We start from the raw sequence: 21,186 nt of genomic DNA, 5'->3' as shown, positions 1-21,186 counted from the left end.
CGCGGGGTCCACCCAAGTATGTTTAAGCATTGATAGTCACCTACCAAAAATACAAAACTATGGGCTAAGGGACTTGCTCAACATCCTATAGTGAAGACCCAGGTTGGATTCAAACCGGTGACTCTCCTTTAACTGAACCATGACCCACACACACTGAAATATAACTTGAAGGATTAGCAAAACTATGCACTGAAGTAACCATTATAGGTTATAAAATCTAAATAAAAAGGTGGAGCATATTTCTTTATGGGCCGTGGCAGCGCCCCTCATTGGCCAGTTTAGGTGACGTGATAGGTGCACCACGTGACTTAAAGTTCCGTCATTTTAATTTTAGCTCATATTTATTTTTAGCTACCCTGCCAACCCTTTTATATATCCCAGGAAATACCTTTAAAAAATTTTATGTTTTTCGTATATGTCTTTTTGAAGGTGGAATTTGCCGCGTTAAATATGTTAAAATGAAAAAATATATATGACAAAAGTGGGATTCAAACCCACGGCAGCGGAAGGAAGAATCATTGAGTCAGGCGCCTTAGACCACTCAGCCATCCTGACACGGTAAAAACACGGAAAACGTACCCATCGTCCCGGGGGCTATTGATACGTTCCCATATCAATAGACACGTCCTTCTTTATATTTGTCAGCTGTTGAAATTGAGTAAACAACCAGTCTGTGGTGCTCATTCACCATTTTTACTGTAAACATTTGGTTTATATCATCTAAAAACATGCGCAGTAGATTTGATGCAGTGAACCGATTGATTATAAAAGTGCCAGATATTTAATCTCAGTGTATTAGCCCAACAATTGACTGACTACCTTGTGTAATGATGAATGTGTACATTTCCACATGCTTTGAGCCAACTATGTTTGACCATGATGAGAAAGGCATAAAAAGATAGATTTTAGGCTCAAATCCTATTTGAAGTGTATTATCTTACCTGTCATATTGGACTTTAGTCACAAGGAGGCGCCACTCCTCCGGAACCAAACAGCCCAGTGATGGGAGGCTCCTCAGTGCGGGAATGTAAATCGACCGGTCGGTCACAAATCAGGAAACAATCTGGATTGTTTTTGGCCTGCTGGGAATAAAAAGCATCATTTATCAGAAGAAAAAAAACACGTGAAATGTTCAGTAAAATTTCAGCATCGAAAGTCAAAGTGGCATTTAACAGTGTATCCGATCTACTAGTTACAATGCTATTCGTTGGTCATCTTCCGTATTTCGAAACGTTTCTTTATCATTTATTTAATGTAAATAAAGTCTAAAATTACGGAAACTATTTTAGTTAAACGACATTATAGTAGAATGTCAAAAACATTGGTTGGAAAAGGAATTTTTTTTTTTTTTTTTTTTTTTGTAAATCAACCTGCTAGCTTCCTGCTTAGAGCAGAACCAGAGGTGTACATTCCAACCAAACACGACAAATTCTTACAAAAGACCCAAAACTAAAACTTGACCCAAATAAGATTTAAAAGCAACAACTACGAGTCCATTTGTTTTAAATGGTTTTATGTATCGAACAGCAACCTATAAATTAGTCGGAAGCAGATCACCGTTTAGCCTAGAAACTACAAGATCCAAAACACAGATCGGCACCAACGTCAAGAAAACAAGAATATAAAAGATTAGAATAACAGTTTAACGTGATTTATGGTGATTAAAAACCCGAATACATTGAAAATATAATATTCACCCAACATCACGATAACGTTGGGTACATGTTATTACCACTATTGCTGTAGTAGAAACTGGAAGTAGCAGCATAGCATGCTAGCTATACCTTACATCTACTATCTGACAACGTTACAACGTCAGAAACAGCTTCTTACCATTAGGCGAAGAACATGAATGTCCTAAAATGTGTGGGAGTCAGAGAGAATCGTCCTTTGGTGAAGACTAGCGAGTGGACAGCAGTAGCCATGAGTGAGGCGGTGTTAGCATCCACCAGCCTGGGGACTGGGAGTGTGATCCACAGCTTAGCCTGAGCTTTAGCCACAGAGAGCCAAGCACTGCTCCTGCTGTTCACTGTCACACATTCCTCAATGAATCATGTCTGTGCAAACAATCATGGGTGTGATTTACAAAATCAAAAATGAGGATTACAAATACTGTGCAGCTGCTTTTCTCAAATAAATAATTATGGTGGAACTGACAATTAGATAAGCTGGGTTTGTCTCATTTCCTGCCTCCATGTGCCAAACTCAGGCTGGCTCACATCTATGGGGTGCACATGGCATGCTGAAATAAACAATGCCACATTTAGCGACAAACCACGTCTAAAAAACGTATGTGAATTGTTTTATTTATTTTACTTTGGACCAGATTTACAGCAAATAACATTTAGATTTAGATTTAAGGTTTTTAAATGTAACATTTAGATTTAGATTTAACATTTACATTTAAGCTTTACATTTAACATTTATAGTTAAATGTAACATTTAAATCTACATTTAGATTTAACATTTAGATTTAAGATGTAAATTTAACATTTATAGTTAGATGTAACATTTAGATTTAAGATGTACATTTAACATTTATAGTTAGATGTAACATTTAGATTTAAGCTATACATTTAACATTTAGATTGTCCAGTGTTTAACTTTTTGTTTAACATAAGGTTGCATCGCACATTTACCTGTTTGCTGTTGTGACGCAGGGCCTTGTTGCACAGTTCCGCATTCACTTTGATTGACAGTCTGAAAACTGGAAGTCGAAGCCTATTGGCTGGGAGCACTCAGCGATCATTTTTATTTGTATAGGGGTCTATAGGACGAAGGAGGGACTTATATACATTGATGTATATGAATGGCCACTGGCAGTAGACCATAGTAAAAGACTTGTTAGGTGATTTTTCACATTTCAAAAGAATCCAACATAAACATAGATTTCTCAGAAACTCCAGATATCAGCTTTAAGCTTAAACGGGTTAGCCGTTCAGAGTGAGTTACCATGATGAAGTTAACCAGCATCGTAGTACAGCGCACAAGGAATACATCCTGTAATCTAGCACGCTAACTGGTAATCCATCTTTGTAGTGCAGGCCCGTAGTGTCAACCTATAACAACAAATGTAGACATGGGAAATAATATAAATAACTGCTTCCACAATCATATGGAAGTTTCTCCTTTATATTTACAGCAGCACCCGCAGGAAATAGAATATTGAAGGTGAATTCAAAGCAAGAAGATTATGACCATAATATAGAGTTAACTCTGGAAGTATTACTGTATATTAACCTGTCAGAGATGAAATAATGTGGCGTAAATGCTTCCATACAGCAGTTCATCACAGACGCTGATGCAGCACCTTTTCTGGCACGCACAAATAGATCCGTGTGCCTGGTATCAAGTGAGAATTTTGGCAGGTGCACAGGCTTTAGGATTATTTCTGATGCTCGCTTGGGCTTCACTACTTGTGAGAGTCAAATTATCAGCGGGCAGCCAAAGCAATTAACCTTAATCCAATTTAGATTCTGGGGTTTTTCTTATTGCGGCTTTTCTCCTCCCACAAGTGAATGAAAGCTCATTGGCACTTCAACCAATCCAATGCCAAATTTATATTTTCTGTCCTATGCAATTGGTTAAGTTATTATAAAAGTGCAGGAGTTGAACTTTTTCCAAACCTAATGGCCTAATTGCCTTAAACTTAGCAGCTATTTTTAGATGCGCAGTAATTAGCGAGAAAGGTATAAGACATATAGTCACGTGTGGACAGATGGAGACTCATTAGATCAGCCTTAAGAGCTTTATGTATTTCCTGGACACACTCAGCAAAGCACGTCTCACTTCCCACGTCTGCGTATGTTGTCATAGGTTAAAACTGCATGTAGTGAAATCTTTTTACAACAATTACGCATATTTAATTCTTGCAAAAAACAACACATACTTTATTTTTGCATAACTGTGACCGTCACCATTCCTCCCTAAAGACGGGCAAGCTAGACTTTATTAGGGGGTAGATTTCAAGATTTAAGATGAGAAACCAGTAGACCTGAGAGAGGGAGTAAATAGAAAGGTAAAGGGGTTAGGGAAGACAGGACAAAGAGGGTCGAGAGCTTACTCAAAAACTTTAACCAGCTTACAATTAATGCCGTTCCAAGCCCACTGGATCAATCAACTTAGCAGGAAGTATTATAGACAGTACGCTGAGGTCTGCTATACGCATTAGGATCCCTTTAGTTCTACTATATCTTGGTTTACTATTGTACATTTTTTTATTCGTTTTTAAGTTACTTACACAATGATTAAACAGGTTTAATTAATTTGGGTATATTAGAACAATCTGTGTTAAGATAGCTTAAGCCTGTATTAATGAAAAGAAAAAAAGACATGTAAGGTAAGAATAGTTTGTGAATTATGTGTGTCTGCTCTATTTCCTTACAACCTGTCCTCCTAATAATACACTGCTTTGTAAAAAGTATTGCAGAAAAGGTTGAAATGCACATATCTATGGCAATTTGTTAACAGAAACGTAAAGCATTTTACAATGGGGCAATGTGGATGAATATGTAAATTCATGTATAGTCGTCCCAATTTTTAGCAATCTGGTCTCAAGGCTCAGGGTCGGCGACTCTCTGATCTTGACAATCACGTAAGTAAATGAATGGAATATGTTATTATTTATGTTTTATATTTTCACTGAGAAAATTTCAAATGCACTCCGGCACCTACTTCAACACCTGATCAACAAAGAACGAATGCTGCTGTACTCCACGTACATGGTGAAAAATATCAAGTGGGAAACTGTAGTTGGTTCTGTGCATGAAATCAGGTTTGTTTTGCGTAAGTACACTGAACAAAAATATAAACGCAACACTTTTGTTTTTGATCCAATTTTTCATGAGCTGAACTCAAAGATGTTCACCCCACCTTACAGGTGTGGCATATCAAGATGCTGATTAGACAACATGATTATTGCACAGGTGTACCTTGGGCTGGCCACAATAAAAGGCCACTCTAAAAATGTTCAGTTTAATCACACGGCACAATGCCACAGATGTCGCAAGTTCTGAGGGCTCGTGCCCTCTCCAAAGGCGTTTTCAGAGAACTTGGACGTACATCTAACTGGCCTCACAACCACAGACATGTAACCACACCAGCCCAGGACCTCCACATCCAGCATGTTCACCTCCATGATGGTCTGAGACCAGCCACCAGGACAGCTGCTGCAACAATCGCTTTGCATAACCAAAGAATTTCTGCACAAACTGTCAGAAACCGTCTCAGGGAAGCTCATCTGCATGCTCTTCGTCCTCATCAGGGTCTTCACCTGACTGCAATCCGTCGTCGTAACTGACTTGAATGCTCACATTCGATGGCGTCTGGCACTTTGGAGAGGTGTTGTCTTCAAGGATGAATCCCGGTTTTCACTGTTCAGGTCAGATGGCAGACAGCGTGTGTACCATTGTGTGGGTGAGCGGTTTGCTGATGTCAACGTTGTGGATGGAGTGACCCATGGTGGAGGTGGGGTTATGGTATGGGCAGGCGTATGTTATGGACAACGAACACATGAGCATTTTATTGATGGTATTTTGAAAGCAAATATACCGTGATGAGATCCTGAGGCCCATTGTTGTGCCATTCATCCACAACCATCACCTCATGTTACAGCATGATAATGCACGGCCCCATTTTGCAAGGATTTGTACACAATTCCTTGAAGCTGAAAACATCCCAGTTCTTGAATGGCCAGCATACTCACCGGACATGTCACCCATTGAGCATGTTTGGGATGCTCTGGATTGGCGTATGCGACAGTGTGTTCCAGTTCCTGCCAATATCCAGCAACTTTGTACAGCCATTGAAGAGGAGTGGACCAACATTCCACAGGCCACAATCAACAACCTGATCAACTCTATACGAAGGAGATGTGTTGCAGTGCGTGAGGTAAATTATGGTCATACCAGATACTGACTGGTTTTCTGACCCCCCAATAAAGCAAAACTGCACATTTCAGGGTGGCCTTTTATTGAGGCAATAATCATGCTGTCTAATCAGCATCTTGATGTGAGGTGGGATGGATGATCTCACAAAGGAGATATGATCACTAACACAGATTTGGACAGATTTGTGAACAATATTTTAGAGAAATAGGTATTTTTTTCTTGCTAGAAAATGTTTTATGTCTGAGTTCAACTCATAAGAAATGGGAGCTAAAACAAAAGTGTTGCGTTTATATTTTTGTTCAGTATAGTTTCAAGTGTTCAATATGAACATACCAACCGTGTCTAATTTAACAGACAAATGTTAAGAGTGTCAGAAAAAAACTAGCAGTCATCAAGTGCCTATTACCCTTCAATTCTGCTTTAACATTAAGATGTAACTGTTTGTCTTTAAATATATACTTAAATAACGCTGTTTCATGTAAGTCAAGGCTCAATATACTGTATGTGTATTTGCTGTTTTCTTTTTAGATAACCTGAGCTTTGCAGCCCAGGGAGAGCGGCTGCTGACTAATTAATCTTCTTTCGCACGACTCACTCCGACAGTGTTGCTTTGTTGACTTCATTACAGCCAGGTCCAGGTGATGACCCACAATGCTGTTGAGAGGCTTCACACCTGTTGGCTCAATTCCTCATCAATGGATACCACAGCACTGCCAGGATGACTGAATATTTTGTTTTACTTTCTAAGGATTGTACACTAATTTTCTTCACAGCAATGGAAAATGCAGAAGTGGAATATGACAAGCTGGCTGCGCACAACCAATGGCAAAACATGAGGAGCAGCTACACAATATGTAAATCAATACAGGTCAGTTAATGCACATCATTTTAAAAATCTAAGGTAGGATCAGAGTGTATAGACAACAATGCATTTGGATGGTAAATACTCTTAATACATGTATACTTGTATGTTTAGTAGTTATATGCAAATAATTGTTCAAAAATATTAACTATTATTTTATTTCTCAATATTTGAGATTCCCTTTCATTCACAAAGGCAACTCTTCTGATATGAAGCGTTTAGTATAAGTCACTGCTGAGCTTGTCACCAATCTAATACAATCTTTTGAGAATCAGGCAGTTGGTGGGACTGTGGCATGCTTTAGCCAGAAGGACTTGAAGGATTTTAACTCTGAGCATTAACCTGCTCAGGTCTAAATCTGGCCCACCAGATAATTCGTTGGAAAGCTGCCTTTCTTCTAGCGTATGCTGTGTCAACACATGGAGCTGAGCAAGCTTCCCTTTTCCAACAGACTGAATGTAAACAGCGATATTGGAGGAAAAGGATATGTCAACAATGAGCTGAAAAGAATTGGATGCTTGGTTTGTATTTAATCTCAGGAAGAGCAAAGACTACAGAATTAGCTTTTTATGAAATTTTAGGTGAAATATCTGACCTCCAGCCAATTTTGGAAAAAAGGAAAACACTCAAGGTAAATACGGATTTATCAGCAAGGAACTCCAAACTTTATTCTCTATTGAATACACTTCTTTATAGCCCTCTAACATCACAGTGCACACACTGAGTCACAAAAACATCCGACCGGAAACACAGCCTTCTCAACACAATGTTCCCCACTACTTCAACGTCACTGGGGGAATTATGAACGTAACTGATCGCCACAATATCATCCATTGTATGAACACCACTGGCAACAGTGAAGCCCCTCCCCTCAACGCGCGTCCCGAGCATCTTCGACGCTGGTGACAAGCGTACTGATTCAATGAGCACAAGCGTCCAACTACGTGCGTGAGCATGATTTTGACGCCCGAAACGCATTTGGTGTGGACGCAGCATAAGTCATCTCTCTGTTGTTTAGAGACAGTTTGGATTTTAACGACCAGAAAAGCTAGTTGTCAATAAAAGTGCCCGTGTGGCATTTGCTCTGACTTTTGACCCAGAATTGTCTCTCCCGAAACAAACAATAAGATTCATAACGCCGTTTTTGGAAAAATGTTCGAGACATTTTGTTCATTTCCCAGTCATACTCTGACCTAGTCATCAAGCTTATGTACTCCTTTTTAACCTCAACTAAATCCTTGCACATGCTATTTACCTTGCTTTAATACTTCAACTTTGAGGAGAACATGTTTACCTGGAGCAATAAATCTACAGACTAAAAAAGGTTCCAGCACTCCAAGACTATGGATGAGATTCATTCGGATAGGAGTATAAGGTACCCTACCAATATAATTTGGCTTATTTTTGTTTAAATTTATTTATTTTTTGTCTTCCTCTCTTTTAGGTTGCTCTAAACTCCTGATCAGAAACCAACAGCCAAAGTCATCACCATGGTGACCTTTAGTGAGACAACGCAAGTTTCACCAAGTGAGCTGAGGGAGCCCTCCCGTCAGACAGCCTCTTTGTCTCCTGGGCTCCGGCGGAAGAAGATGTTATGGAAAAATGCAGTAAAACACATCATGATTCAGCAGGAGCTCAGCACCCAGGTAATTGATCCATTATCCAGTCCTAAATACTTTACGTTACCGATGTTGAGCAACGTCCAACTAGAAAATGATCATAAATAGACAAGCTGGCATTTGTATCCTATTATCTATAGGTTGAGCGTTATCCTCATATATGTACATTGCTAAACATGTATTTTTTTCCTCAATGACAGTGCTTAAGCCTTTGTAAACGGTTGTTGTTAAAGAGACACTATGCTTGTGGAAACTGTGACACTTTTTGTACAATTTCTGCTTGTGTATTGGCAGGTGGGAGTAGAACCAGCGCGCAATATCTTGGTAACAGACGCTTACATAGACGAGATCAACAGACAAATCCGCAGCAAGTCCACGCGTGGAGCCACGAAACGCCGGTCCTCCACATTTAGAGTCCATTCTATGTCCGCTCGAGGTTCCACCAGCACACACAACAGCGTTGGAGGTTCTTCTACGGAATATTCCAGCGATGCCGACTTCTTTGTGCACTGGGGACACCCTATTCGTGGTGTTTACAAGCCAACGCTAGGACACACTTTCAAGTCAAAACATTTAGAGAGACTCTACCAGCAACACTCTTCCCACCAAAGACGCAACTCTTTAGCTATCACTAATGTGATTGATGCTCTGGCCAAGCTGCATGTGTTGGTTCTGTATCTAGCATTGACTCCAGAGGCGGACACAGATGGCCTGCGAGGTTGCTTGACAGGCGTTTTCATGGTGCTTGCCATAGCACTGTGCATTGTAGTACTAACCTGTAAGGACATGTCCCCACAATGGCTTCACTACGCTGGTCTGGCCAGCTGGTTATCACAGACTATGCAGGTGTTGGGAGGACTGGTTTATGGACTGGAAAAAGATCCATCCTGGTATGTCTTGTTCACATTGTTTGCAACATATACCCTGTTGCCACTGCCTCTGTTGTGGGCCATGTGTGCTGGCTCTCTCACCTCGATAACACACCTTGGGGTGGAGGTGGTGCAACACTTCCATGACGATGTATTTTTAAGAAAGGTGAGCAATATCAATTCAATTTAACTTTTTTTGTATAGCGCAAATTACAAAAAAAGTCATCTCAATGTGCTTAACAAAATATATAATTCATAATAAGAAAGAAAAAACCCAACAAGATCCACATGTATAAGCATTTAGCTACAGTGGGAAGAAACAACTCCCTTTTAACAGGAAGAAATCTCCAGCAGAACCAGGTTAAGAGGTGGCAGCCATCTGCCTCGACTGGTTGGGGTTAGTGGACAGAAGGACCAATAGAACAGGATAGAGAGATAGAACATCAGAGTGTCCCAGACCAGTGGAGCCATGAACCACAGACCAGAAACTGCCATCTCCAGCTTCACAACACCTGAAAGAGAGAAAAGGGCGAGGAGAAGGTACTGACTGCAGAAAAACATGATACATTATTATCAAGTCAGCCCGCCTTGGCCTTGGGCCTCACTCCCATTGGCCTTATTATAAAGGTGACGAATCTCTTCCCGTTTATTGGTAAGCTAACAGCGACTCCAAGGTCTGTAAATGCGACCGTTCACAGACGAGCCCATGTCCGCTCTAGCGGTTAGGTTATGTTATGATTCAGTCCTGTAAATCATAACCAGCTACATCAGAATTTGAATCTCTTCCTGTTTATTGAACCAGTAAATGCAACCGTTTACAGACGGTTTTTTTTTACTTCTCTCTTTAAACCAGGTGTTATTAGTTTTTTTTTTCTTTTAAAGAAAGCAAAACTGACCAAAAGTACTGTTTACTCTAAAATGCAGGTTTTTGCCAAAGGCCTTTTGTATCTGGGAATGAACACGGCTGGCCTGTTTATACACTACCTGACAGATCATGCCCAGCGGCAGGTTTTCCTTGAGACGCGACGGTGCATTGAGGGTCGCCTCAAACTTGAGCAGGAGAACCAAAGACAAGTAAAGTGCACATGATGACTGTCACTAACATGTCATTCAGAGAGTGTAATGTTCTAACAACACCGAATCCTCTCCAAAAAATATACTTAGCTTCTATCTGTAAAATGTACCGTCCTGCACACACCATTTTTTAATCTCTATGTTGCCATGCAGGAACGTTTGGTGCTGTCAATTTTACCTCGCTTTGTGGCCTTGGAGATGATTGGTGACATAAGCTGTTTGGAAGAGGAAGTCAACCCTCAGGAGTTTCACAAGATCTATATTCACCAGTACAAAGATGTCAGGTACACTCATACCTATGATGATATTTTCAAGGCTTTATTTATTGCTTGCATGATCTTAAATGTATTTATCTTGTATTTCAATGATTGGTCTTTGCTAGCGATATTACGTTTTGCTTTTCCATTTGATAAATACTTTATAGATTTGCCTCACTTGTTTCTAAGTTCTAAGGCACCTTTGCTTTTTCTTTCACACCCATCTCTCTTCCCCACTGCAGTATTCTTTTTGCAGATATCAAAGGTTTCACTCAGTTGTCCATGAACCTATCGGCTCAGGATCTGGTTCAAACTCTCAATGAGCTTTTTGGGCGTTTCGATCGACTAGCAGATGTGAGATCGTGGTCTTTTTTTAACTAACTTATCACAGGTTGTCCTTGGATATTACTGTATGATAATCTAATTTTTTTTCTTCTTGTTTTATTTTACTACAGGAGCACCACTGCCTGAGGATAAAACTATTGGGAGACTGTTACTATTGTGTTTCAGGAGTTCCTGAGCCTCAGCGTGCCCATGCCCGTTATTGTGTTGAGATGGGCCTGGCAATGATTAACACTATCCGGTCAGTCTTTTATTTGCATTAAAAGAGACAGCAGAAATATTCTGTAAAATACCGGTAGTTCAAAAATAGGTTCAAAAATTTCTATTACAACTGATATTAATAATTTTTTTTATTGTCTGTCACATACCAATACCAGGTTTGTACGTAAGCAGCTAAATTTCAACATGGATATGAGGATCGGCATCCACTCTGGCTCTGTCCTTTGTGGAGTGATGGGACTACAGAAATGGCAGTTTGATGTCTGGTCCTGGGATGTAGGCATCGCTAACATGCTGGAGGCTGGGGGAATACCAGGGTGAGCTGGATTTCCACTAGCACCAAGGACTGGCAGAGCTAGAAAAGTAATCTCTCGATAGATACAGTTTGGACTGGAAAGCATGAACTATATCCTCTAACCTAGAACAGCTTCTCAACTTAACTTTGCCTCTTCACTGTATCCTCTTCATGCTTGAAAGTGGTACAAAGTGTTTTGGCACTGCCTTTGTCTGGTCACACTTTATTTAAAGTGTTGTGCATAAAACTGACATTACACTATCATTATTTGTCATTAGCATGAATAGGGGGGCATGAAAGCTGTCAGTAAATGTTGGAGTGTTGGAGCTATGTTGGCATATTTGGGGTTAAGTAGAGGGATCTAGTGGGGTTAGGTATAGAGTTATAGGTTAGGAATTATGGTAGCGAAGGGTTAGAGTTAGGGTAACAAGCGGCACTTAATGACAGCCTTCATGACACCTTATTCATGCTAATGACTGGTGTCATATCATAATGTCAGCCTTTATGTATAAAACGTCAAGTAAAGTGTTACCCTTTGTCTTCAAGACTATGCAAATAATTTCCTTGCGAGGAAGGGTTTCCCTTTTTTATCATACTTTATACTATATGTCTTTGCTCAGTGATATGAAATTACATAGAACTCTCTCCTGGTCCGTTCTGTTCAGACTGCCCTAAGCAGGAGAGATACCATCGTACACTGCTAGTATTCACCCAGGCCTCTGCCTGAAGAGGCTCCGCTCTGTTTTGACTACCGCTATCAGCAACATACAGTACATAACACTGAGAGCACTGAACAGCAGCAGATTCACTGAGGCACACACGCTGAAACGGGTTAATCTTCAAATCCCAGACCGGTCAGCTCAGCTAAATCCTGTGTCCGCATCTGACCAGCAACCCTAAAGCTTGACTCTGTCTCTTTCATCAAAACAACAGTCAGTGTGGAATATTGGTTTCGTGTCACTGCGTTCAAGGTTGTATTGTTCACTTTTGATTTTGCCTGAGACATTCGTCAGACATATTAGCCCTTGAGATGTTGATTTGTTGTTATCGCAATAATAATATTTCTTGTGGGTCCAAGAATTTTAATTGTATGTCAGAACGCAAATGCTTGATTTGTTTAACTACTCTCACTGAGAGCTTGTCAATCACTCAAGGCCGAAGCTATTAACATTACTGATAGAGATGATTTCCATCCAATAGACTGATATGCTCATCTTTGTCTTTCTTGTCCAGACGCATCCACATTTCAAGAGCTACTTTGGATTGCCTCAAAGGGACATACAAGACAGAAGATGGACACGGCCGGGATAGGAATGAGTTTCTACGAAAACACAACATCGACACTTTTCTTGTGTGCGCTCAGGAGGACAAGAGTAGAGTTCAGCAAATTATTCCTCCCAAAGTCCAGAAAACTATTCAAACCTGGACTCCAGAAATGCCTTTCAGGAATGGAATTGACATGAACAGTGTAAGTTCATAGGCTATATTAACATTTAAACGAGAAGCATCTCAAACTTAATGCAGCCATAACACCGATTTACTAAATTGAAATTGTACTGAAACTGATTGAATCGATTGCTTATCTTCTCTATTGGTAGATACTGGCCTCTTTCACAAATGGCTCAATGCCCAATATATGGCACTCTACCTCTAAAGAGATTAATAAACGCATCAAGCATGCAATTGAGGTTCGGAGTAGCGAGCGCATGCATAAGGAGCACATTACACCGTTGACTTTGGTTTTCAAGGACACACACATTGAGGACAAGGTAAGCAAGTGTGGACAAAAGACAGACAGGTTCAACATATCACGTATACATCAGAAAATAATCATATATCATTGATGACCTGGGACAAGTTCTTAAAATGTCCTAAATTTATGTTGCTTTGCTCAGTTTTCTCAGATGAGGGATGAAATGTTCAACTCCAACCTGGTCTGCTCCTTCATCATGCTGCTCTTTCTAATGGCTGCCCAAGCCCTCATTCCAGCCCCGAGGTAAAAACACACCTATCAAAACTCACATATTCAGTCATGATTCAATCAATTTAAAACAATAAAAGCTTTTTTGAGTTTAGTGGTTTGGATATACTGTAAATAAATATTTTTTTTTACTGTATTTAACTTCAAGATAAAACAAATCTTCCTCTGGTTTGCAGATTTTGGCAGAAAACGTGTAACTTTAGCACGCTCTAGAGGTAGTGTTGGGAATGATCTGCTACATTTAAAAGCTTTTCTTTAAACCCTGGTTTTCATCACTTTTTTCCTATAACTTGCCCAGCTTTACCAACTTTCTGCTTTCCAGTGTTCATTCGCTGCTTTTCACCCAACAGGGTATTCCCAGCTATCCTCCAGTTTTCAGTCTTCTTCCTTGTCTATATGCTGTTACTCCTCATTGCTCTTGCTGAGGAGTTCAAGTGGACACCTGCAGCTCTTCAGCAGTTTGGTTGCTGGATCCATGAAAACAACCGAGCTCGCAACCTCCTCACCCTTACAGCAATCATCATCAACTTTGGCTTGGCATCTACCAACATGGTAAGAGTCCGACATGTGTCCATGCATCTATAGTTCTGCAATTAACAGTCATTGTAATCTAACAAACATGGCTCTTTATCTGTAGTAGAAAAAAGTTATTAAAACATGAATTCTAAGGAAAAATAAAAAATAGCACATTGGAAAAACTACCACCAACAACCTTTTAGGGTTGCATTTGCAAGTTACATTATTTGTCTATGTTTACAAACCAACTTCTGTCCATGTGTTTCTTAACCTTTGCTGCCTTCAGGTTTGGTGCATTCTCACAGACACAGAGGAGAACCACTCGGTCCACTTGGGCTCACATCCACTCACCTTCTGCACTTACCCAGAGGTCAGAATAAGAGTAGTCATAGTCCTCCAAAATTTCTGTCTTCAATTAGGTGAACATGTAAGATGCTCTTGTAGAGCTGAGCCTCGCTTGCTTTTTCTCAAACCCTTTGACGCAGATCTTTGTATTGAGTGGCGTGATTGCAATGGTGACATGTGCGGTGTTTCTACGCCTGAACTCTCTGTTGAGGCTTGCAGTGCTGCTGTTGGTTGCTGCTGTGTACGTCTACCTCATCCACCTGGCCTTCCTCACACTAATACGCCAAGACATGCAGCACAGGTTAAAGTATAAACTATATTTATTTAAATTGCTTTACATATACTTAGCTTTTTATAAACCGTCTTTCTCCTTCCTTATTACAGGCCTCATTATGTCAGAAGAAAGGGAATTTCTACCCTTCTCATGGTCATGTTTATTGTTGCTGTCTTCTACAATGGACGACAGGTAAGGCAGACGCTCAGTTTGAGTCTAAGTTTCCCTTATTTGAGCAAAGTCCAAACTAAGTGGATGCTCGAGACTTTGGCTACAGGTGACGGTGTGATCAACTCCATACTTTGCTTTGCAGTGGGAAGCCACCGCACGACTGGACTTTCTGTGGCGTCTGCAAGCCCAACGCGAGGTGGAGGACATGAGGGAGCTAAGGGAGCACAACGAGTGTTTGCTGCACAACATCCTGCCAGTGCATGTCGCGCAACATTTCTTGGACCGCAGCAAGAATGACGAGGTACTAAAACTTTGAAACTGAAGCAGTTGTGACCTTTTACATTCATACCTCCAGAGGTGTGAAGAGTACTGATATATCCTACTCAAGTACAAGTACTGTTACTTGATTGAAATTGTACTTAAGTACAAGTAAGTCATACATAAAATACTCAAGTACAATTAAAAAGTAGTTCAATGAAATAGTACTCAAAGTTACTGGTTACTTTCACCCCCCACGTTTATTTTTGGTAATAAACTCCATAAAAGCAACTCAATTACAGAAATGAGAGTTCTTCAGCCTTGTTCTGAATGTAAGAGTTTTCTCTACCTTGGACCCGGATCTTTTACTTGAACAGCTTTGAGGACAAATGACACGAGTCGTATAATTTCAATGTGGTTTATTCTAGTTACAGCAGCAATTTAGCAGACTAAGCAAGAGTACAGGTGACCGGAGGAAGAAGTCTATGTCGATTTATGTTTCTGTTCTATGTGTATCTATGTATGTCTGAGTCTATCTGTGTATCTTCATGGCTGGGCCCTCCTTCATACTTAAAGGTGTCTGGTACAAATGTGATCTAGCCATATATCACAGGTCAGTCTAGCTCCTCCGTAACATTGAGGCAGGGTTGGTGTCAATTACAATTTTTAATTACAATTACGTCTTCAATTCTCCATGTTCATTTACAACTAATTTATGGTTACGTTGACCAGGATATTTTCCAATTTCAATTAAAATTACGATTATTATTTTCCCCCTGAAAGTCAATTACAATTACTTTCTCAAATACTAAAGTTTAATTACAATTACTGAGCCTTAAAAAAATAAGCCCATAAAATGTAACCTTCCTCTTGTGTTATCTCTCTGTTAGTATCTCTTATGATAGCGGGTTGGTTTTGACCCATGTCTTCATTCAGCTGTAAAATACACAAAAAATATTATCTATCATCCATTTTGTTTTTACATTGTTAGGCTTCCTTATCCATTAAAATATTGGTATTAATATTTTCTATGTGGACGTCTATTTTTTTTGTCAGTATACCCCTCGATTTAATTTATTTCTTTTTTAAATGGTAAAATGATTATCAAGAGAACTGACAGGTAAACTGACAGGTTTGCATTTGATTAAATTGTAATTGACAGATTTTTACAGAATTTCCATTCCAATTACAAAGCCCATTATCTAAACTTAAATACAATTCAATTATGAGTACAAGAGAAGTATTTTTTTTACAATTATAATAATGGCATAATTGTAATTGATTGTCAACTACACATACTGTATATAATTGACCCCAATGAGTGGTCAAACCAAAAGCCTACCAGACACAAACATTGAAAAATACAGAAGTAAAAGAAATATCTCTCATGAATAAGGACAAATGTCTCATAACCAAGAGTCTGATTACAGGACGTCTACTCCCACTCCTACGATGAAGTGGGTGTCATGTTTGCATCTATTGCTGGATTCAATGAATACTTTGAGCAGATGGAAATCAAGCACGAAGGAGTGGACTGCCTCAGATTGCTGAATGAAATCATTGCTGGATTCGATGAGGTAAGAAGAAAACAACAAAATTTGACCAGTCAGATTTATTTATTTGCTTATTCATATGTCTTTGTTGTCTCAGCTGTTGGAGGAGTCATATTTTCACTGCGTAGAAAAAATCAAGACAATCGGAAGCTGCTACATGGCCGCGTCGGGTTTAGCTCCGGACAAACAGGTGACGGATCTTTTGGTGCAAGATTTTCTTGAGAATTCCCAGTGTGCTTCAATCCTGTATGAATATTTCAGGCTTCAATGGAGGAATGGAACCACCTGAGCGAGCTCGTTTTGTTTGCGTTGGCAATGCAGGAGACCTTGAAAGAGATTAACAGGCAGTCGGCCAAAAACTTCAAGCTACGCGTGGGTAAGTGGCTAAACTCAAGCATCAGCGTGGTGCTTGTGGTCATGAAGGATGCCAAAGACTAGGCCCTGAGTGAATGAATTAAATAGAACTGTTGGACGTTTGCAGGCATTACCCATGGGCCCGTGGTCGCAGGCGTGATTGGTGCCACCAAACCTCAGTATGATATCTGGGGTTCCACAGTGAACTTGGCCAGCCGCATGGACAGCACGGGTGTGAGCGGACGCATCCAAGTACCTGAGGCTACGCGCAAGATCCTAACAGACTGGGGCTTTGTCCTGGAGCTACGAGGAGAGATCTTTGTCAAAGGGGTGAGTTAAGAATGATTATTTGGTTTGTGCTGGTCATTATAAGGCTGTTTTCTGCATGGATTATTGTACAACAGAGATGGGCCACTTCCATCACAGTGGGGGGGCCACACAAATGTGATTGTCTGATTCTAAGGCCACATTGTCAACCTTAATGTCAACATTTAAAACAATGACCAATCTGAGCATTAATACAAGCTTGAAAACACACATTTTGCGTGTTTTTAAATTCATTTTGTAGATTTTTTTTAATCAATATGGCACATTTTTGTTGTCTTTTTGTGTGTTTTTCAAGTCATGTGTTTTTGTTATATTTTTTCTGTTCTTGTTGTAGTTTTGTGTCTTTGAAGTCCTTTTGTATATGTTGTTGTTTTTGTAGTAATTTTGTGTGTTTCAGTGGTTGTTTAGTGTCTTTGTTGTCATGTTGTGTGTTTTATGACAAATTCTTTGTATTGTTTTTTATCTTTTGGTGTTTTTATTGTTACTTTTTGTACTTTCCTTTACATTGTGTGCATTTCGCTGTCGCTTTCTGTGTTTCTGGAGTTTTGTGTATTATGTTGCTGTTCATATAACTCCCAACTTCATGAATTACATAATTGTTTTGGGGGCCACACAAAATTAGACCAAACACCGCATGTGGCCCCTGGGCCACCAGTTGTCAAAAACCTTTATGGAGATATTCTGACTTTTAAGAAGGAAATTAACCTTAAACAGTGAAACTGTAAAAAAAAAATAGGGCCCCATGATTTATATTTACATACAGTCCAGCAGATGATCATTATATTTAACAAAAAATGAAGCAACATTAGAAACTAGTGGCTCGGGGGAAACGTGTTTACCCAAGGTAAACACACAAAATGACAGGAAAATGCACAGGACAACATGAGGACGCAAATTTACTCTAAAAACTCTGAAAAGTAATTTTCTGAGCAACTCTACACAAACAGGCTGATTTGCGGCCTACTTATGCACATTTATGAGTGGGCGTGTCTATAGATGGGACACTGACTTCCTCCTCCCCGCACGGTGACGCAGGGCCAGAGGACGGAACGCCTTCCTCCCACCCACTCCATAGCCGAGCTCATGCTGCTTCATAAACACGAGACAGAGCGTGGGGGCGGGGCGTTCACATACATAGACTGTAGAAAATACATACATAGCACTGCCCGAAGGACGCTGAAATGCTCACCTTCGTGGGCGTGTCTGTTTACATGTCAGTCACGGCAGAGAACTTCCTGGAGAGCTCAGTGCCGGGTCAAATTTGTCATCAAAGTGGGAACGTGTCATCAAATTGGAGCGAGGTGTTTGGGCTCACCCTGCAGTAAGAAAGGAGCAAATCACCCTCTAACTAACGATTGAGGGAATCAATGAAAAAAACCACTTTGGGCATGTGTATGAAGCCCTAATAGCACTTTTATGATGTTTAAAGCACAGAAAAGTTGACTTAGCGTAACATGGGCCCTTTAAGGAAGCGGGCCTGTAATTAGAGCCCACTGTTCCTCAGGGAACAAATTTCATGTATGTACGTGTACTTCTACATATGTAACAATAAAGGTGATTTATCAGGCTTCCTTTTCCGTTACTCATAACACAAAAATTTTCAGAAAAAGGCTCCAAAAACAAACAAAAGTGCAACATAAACACAGAAACTGTTTGTTATTTCCCATATTAATGCTCAGATTGATCATTATTCTATATACTGGCATGTTGATAATGTGGCCCTTGGATCAGACAATCACATTTTTGTGGCGCCGGCTGTGGTAAAAAAATTTAAAAAGAAGAATCTTATTCCCCAAACAGTTTCAAAAGCAGTGGGAGAATAACGGTTTTACGGAAGTCAAATATTGATTTTCACATAGAAGTTATAGACTTGACTCGATTTGTTGCCTTTGGGAAATAAAAACAGGGTTTACAGTATATTGCAGTTTTATACATTCTCCTTTTAAAAACATTGCTCAAAGTGGTGAAGAATTTGCATGTACTTATACCTTGCAGGTGAGCGAGTGCAAAGGAAAAGTTCGCACCTATTTCATCAGCACCATGCGCAGTAACAAGACCAATGGTGGCACAGATGGCCGCTTGGCGGGGCGGACCGGAGGACGCCTGACACTGGCTGAGGTGGTGTTTGGCCTCGTCCAGGCCAGACACAAAGAGAAAACCAGAGAGCTCAATGGGGGGTTTGGTCTGGCAGCCCGTAAACTGCAGTGCTGAGGGATCAGCGTGTTAGCTCCTCTTTTTTGAGCTATCTCAGAAAGCTGTACAGGTTGGTTGTTTTTATATTAATGAATAAGCAGTTTGAAAGGCAATCCCAGATGCTTAAAGTTTTAAAATCTAGTGACAGTTTCTAATTTTTTAAATAGTAGAGAGTTCCACCCTCTGGCATTCATTTAGGAAAGATGCCAGGATGGGTTCTTTTTTTTTTTTTAAAGCTAGGGGGTTCTCTGTTGGAATTGCCATATCAACACACCAGAAGCGTCAGGTTTTCAAGCCAAAGGAAAAAGCCAACTTTTTACCACTTCTTATTTTCTGAAGCTGAACAAAATACCTCGATATACAACCAGCTCAACCTCATTTACGCTACCAATGGCCTAATTCATACACATGAGATTACTGTGTTTTCTAACATGTAACTTTCCTGCCACGTTTACAGAATTGTTTGGTACACCATAGCTGCTAATTTAACTTTAAACAGAAAGTTTATATTTTATGATTCTGTTTAATTATTATACTTTATAGTAATAGTATTCAAGGAAATCGGTGCCAGGTGAGGAGGCCTTTTCCTTACTTTATTTGGAACCTCATCCATCCTCTATCTGTGGAGACCATTGAATCTCACTCCTCTCAACATCAATAAAGTTTCACATGATTCTTCGGAGTCTTCAGCATGTTACTTCTTTTCTGCTGTTCTTCCTTCAACAGTTTACCTTCATTTTCTGTTCTTTTTTTTTTTTTTTTTTAAACTTGGTTTTCCTCATTTAAGCCCTTGAACTGAATCATCTGTCTATCAATGAATGTTGCAGGTGCCAACAGGCATTTGCTTTTACAGTCAACCTAAAGTATATATTTAAAGCTTTAAGAGGAAACATGAGAATCTAGGGTTAAGACATTAATGTTCATAGGTAAACTTACTTCAACCATCCTCTGCCATGATTTATTTGATCCTTATAACCGAGAAGCAGTATTGACCTTTTAGGTTGGTTCATCTTTTTTTTTTTTTTTTTTTTTAAGTTTAGTTGTCATCGCAGTTTTTCCACGATAAAGCAACCCGAGATTGTATTGTTACATTTGAGGTCCTCACCATAATATACAACTTAATCCAACCTGATGTCACTTTTTATGGGACTGTTTCAATCTCGTATATTTGATTTGCTGAACATTTCTTTTTAGATTTCACTCTGAACTGTGCTGAATATGTAACATTTTGGATCATCTTCTGACTGTGACTAAAAGTCATTGGGCCAAATTAAAGTTACCACTAAAACACTCAGCTACTTAAATCCACTTAGACCTCCAGCACAAGAACCGAAACAACTCAGATACCAAAACATCTCTTGTGTTTCTTAAGAACAAATTAATTTTCCATATGTAAAACAAAAACAAAATTGTCTATTGTGACACAGGACACAGCTTTGTGATTCCTGATAGTGGTTTCTTTTGATTTCGAGTTGAATATAAAGATATGAGACTTTTTACCAAAATAAAAAGCATACTGAAATACGAGTGTTAAGGTGACGGAGTGAAAATAATACTCAATGTGTGTATCTTTGTTTATGAAATGTTTACCGCCAAAACAAGAAAATAATTTAGCTTAATAAATGGTATAAAAAGTAATCAAAATGCTACTGATTATAATTTAAAAAAAAAAAAAAAACATTTAAAAAACATTGTTTCTAGTTTGTCTTAAACTGTAGTCCCAAACAGGCTGGAGATTATCTCTATTTTTGCTGCAGGCCTTAATTCAGATAACCTGCATAGTTCAGGT

General features: G+C 39.6%; 2 protein-coding genes across 3 annotated transcripts in view; one reads left to right on the top strand and one right to left on the bottom strand.

Annotated features, from left to right (window-relative positions):
- The window catches only part of LOC114457445 (protein EFR3 homolog B), a 36,624-nt gene extending 34,564 nt beyond the window's left edge, over nt 1-2,060 (bottom strand). The window contains exons 1-2 of one of the 2 annotated variants that reach the window (XM_028439247.1): nt 1,834-2,060; nt 942-1,082 (exon numbers count right to left, since the gene is read on the bottom strand). In XM_028439247.1, the coding sequence (XP_028295048.1) occupies nt 942-948 (7 nt within the window). In that variant the 5' untranslated portion in view covers nt 949-1,082; nt 1,834-2,060. The remainder of the gene's footprint in view (nt 1-941; nt 1,083-1,833) is intronic. The other variant, XM_028439248.1, reaches the window with a different exon arrangement.
- A 6,151-nt stretch (nt 2,061-8,211) lies between these two features.
- On the top strand, nt 8,212-19,415 carry LOC114457444 (adenylate cyclase type 8). Its single transcript, XM_028439244.1, has 20 exons — nt 8,212-8,396; nt 8,664-9,404; nt 10,163-10,312; nt 10,466-10,596; nt 10,812-10,923; nt 11,025-11,152; nt 11,289-11,447; nt 12,659-12,893; nt 13,024-13,194; nt 13,321-13,421; nt 13,757-13,958; nt 14,209-14,292; nt 14,408-14,568; nt 14,652-14,733; nt 14,855-15,013; nt 16,401-16,547; nt 16,621-16,713; nt 16,785-16,899; nt 17,005-17,207; nt 19,200-19,415. The coding sequence occupies exons 1-20, from the start codon at nt 8,241-8,243 to the stop codon at nt 19,413-19,415; spliced, it is 3,546 nt and encodes a 1,181-aa protein (XP_028295045.1). The 5' UTR covers nt 8,212-8,240.
- The last annotated feature ends 1,771 nt before the right edge of the window (nt 19,416-21,186 follow it).

The sequence above is a fragment of the Gouania willdenowi genome, chromosome 24 (assembly GCF_900634775.1).
Source record: "Gouania willdenowi chromosome 24, fGouWil2.1, whole genome shotgun sequence".
NCBI lineage: Eukaryota > Metazoa > Chordata > Actinopteri > Blenniiformes > Gobiesocidae > Gouania > Gouania willdenowi.
Note: the sequence above shows the minus strand (reverse complement) of the source record. Positions and strands in the feature narration are given on the sequence as shown.

Coding starts and splice junctions, on each gene's coding strand:
- LOC114457444 (XM_028439244.1), top strand. CDS start 8,241: ATGGTGACCTTTAGTGAGACAACGCAAGTTTCACCAAGTGAGCTGAGG. Junction 10,924..11,024: donor GTTTCGATCGACTAGCAGAT/GTGAGATCGTGG, acceptor ATTTTACTACAG/GAGCACCACTGCCTGAGGAT. Junction 14,569..14,651: donor CGCCAAGACATGCAGCACAG/GTTAAAGTATAA, acceptor TCCTTATTACAG/GCCTCATTATGTCAGAAGAA.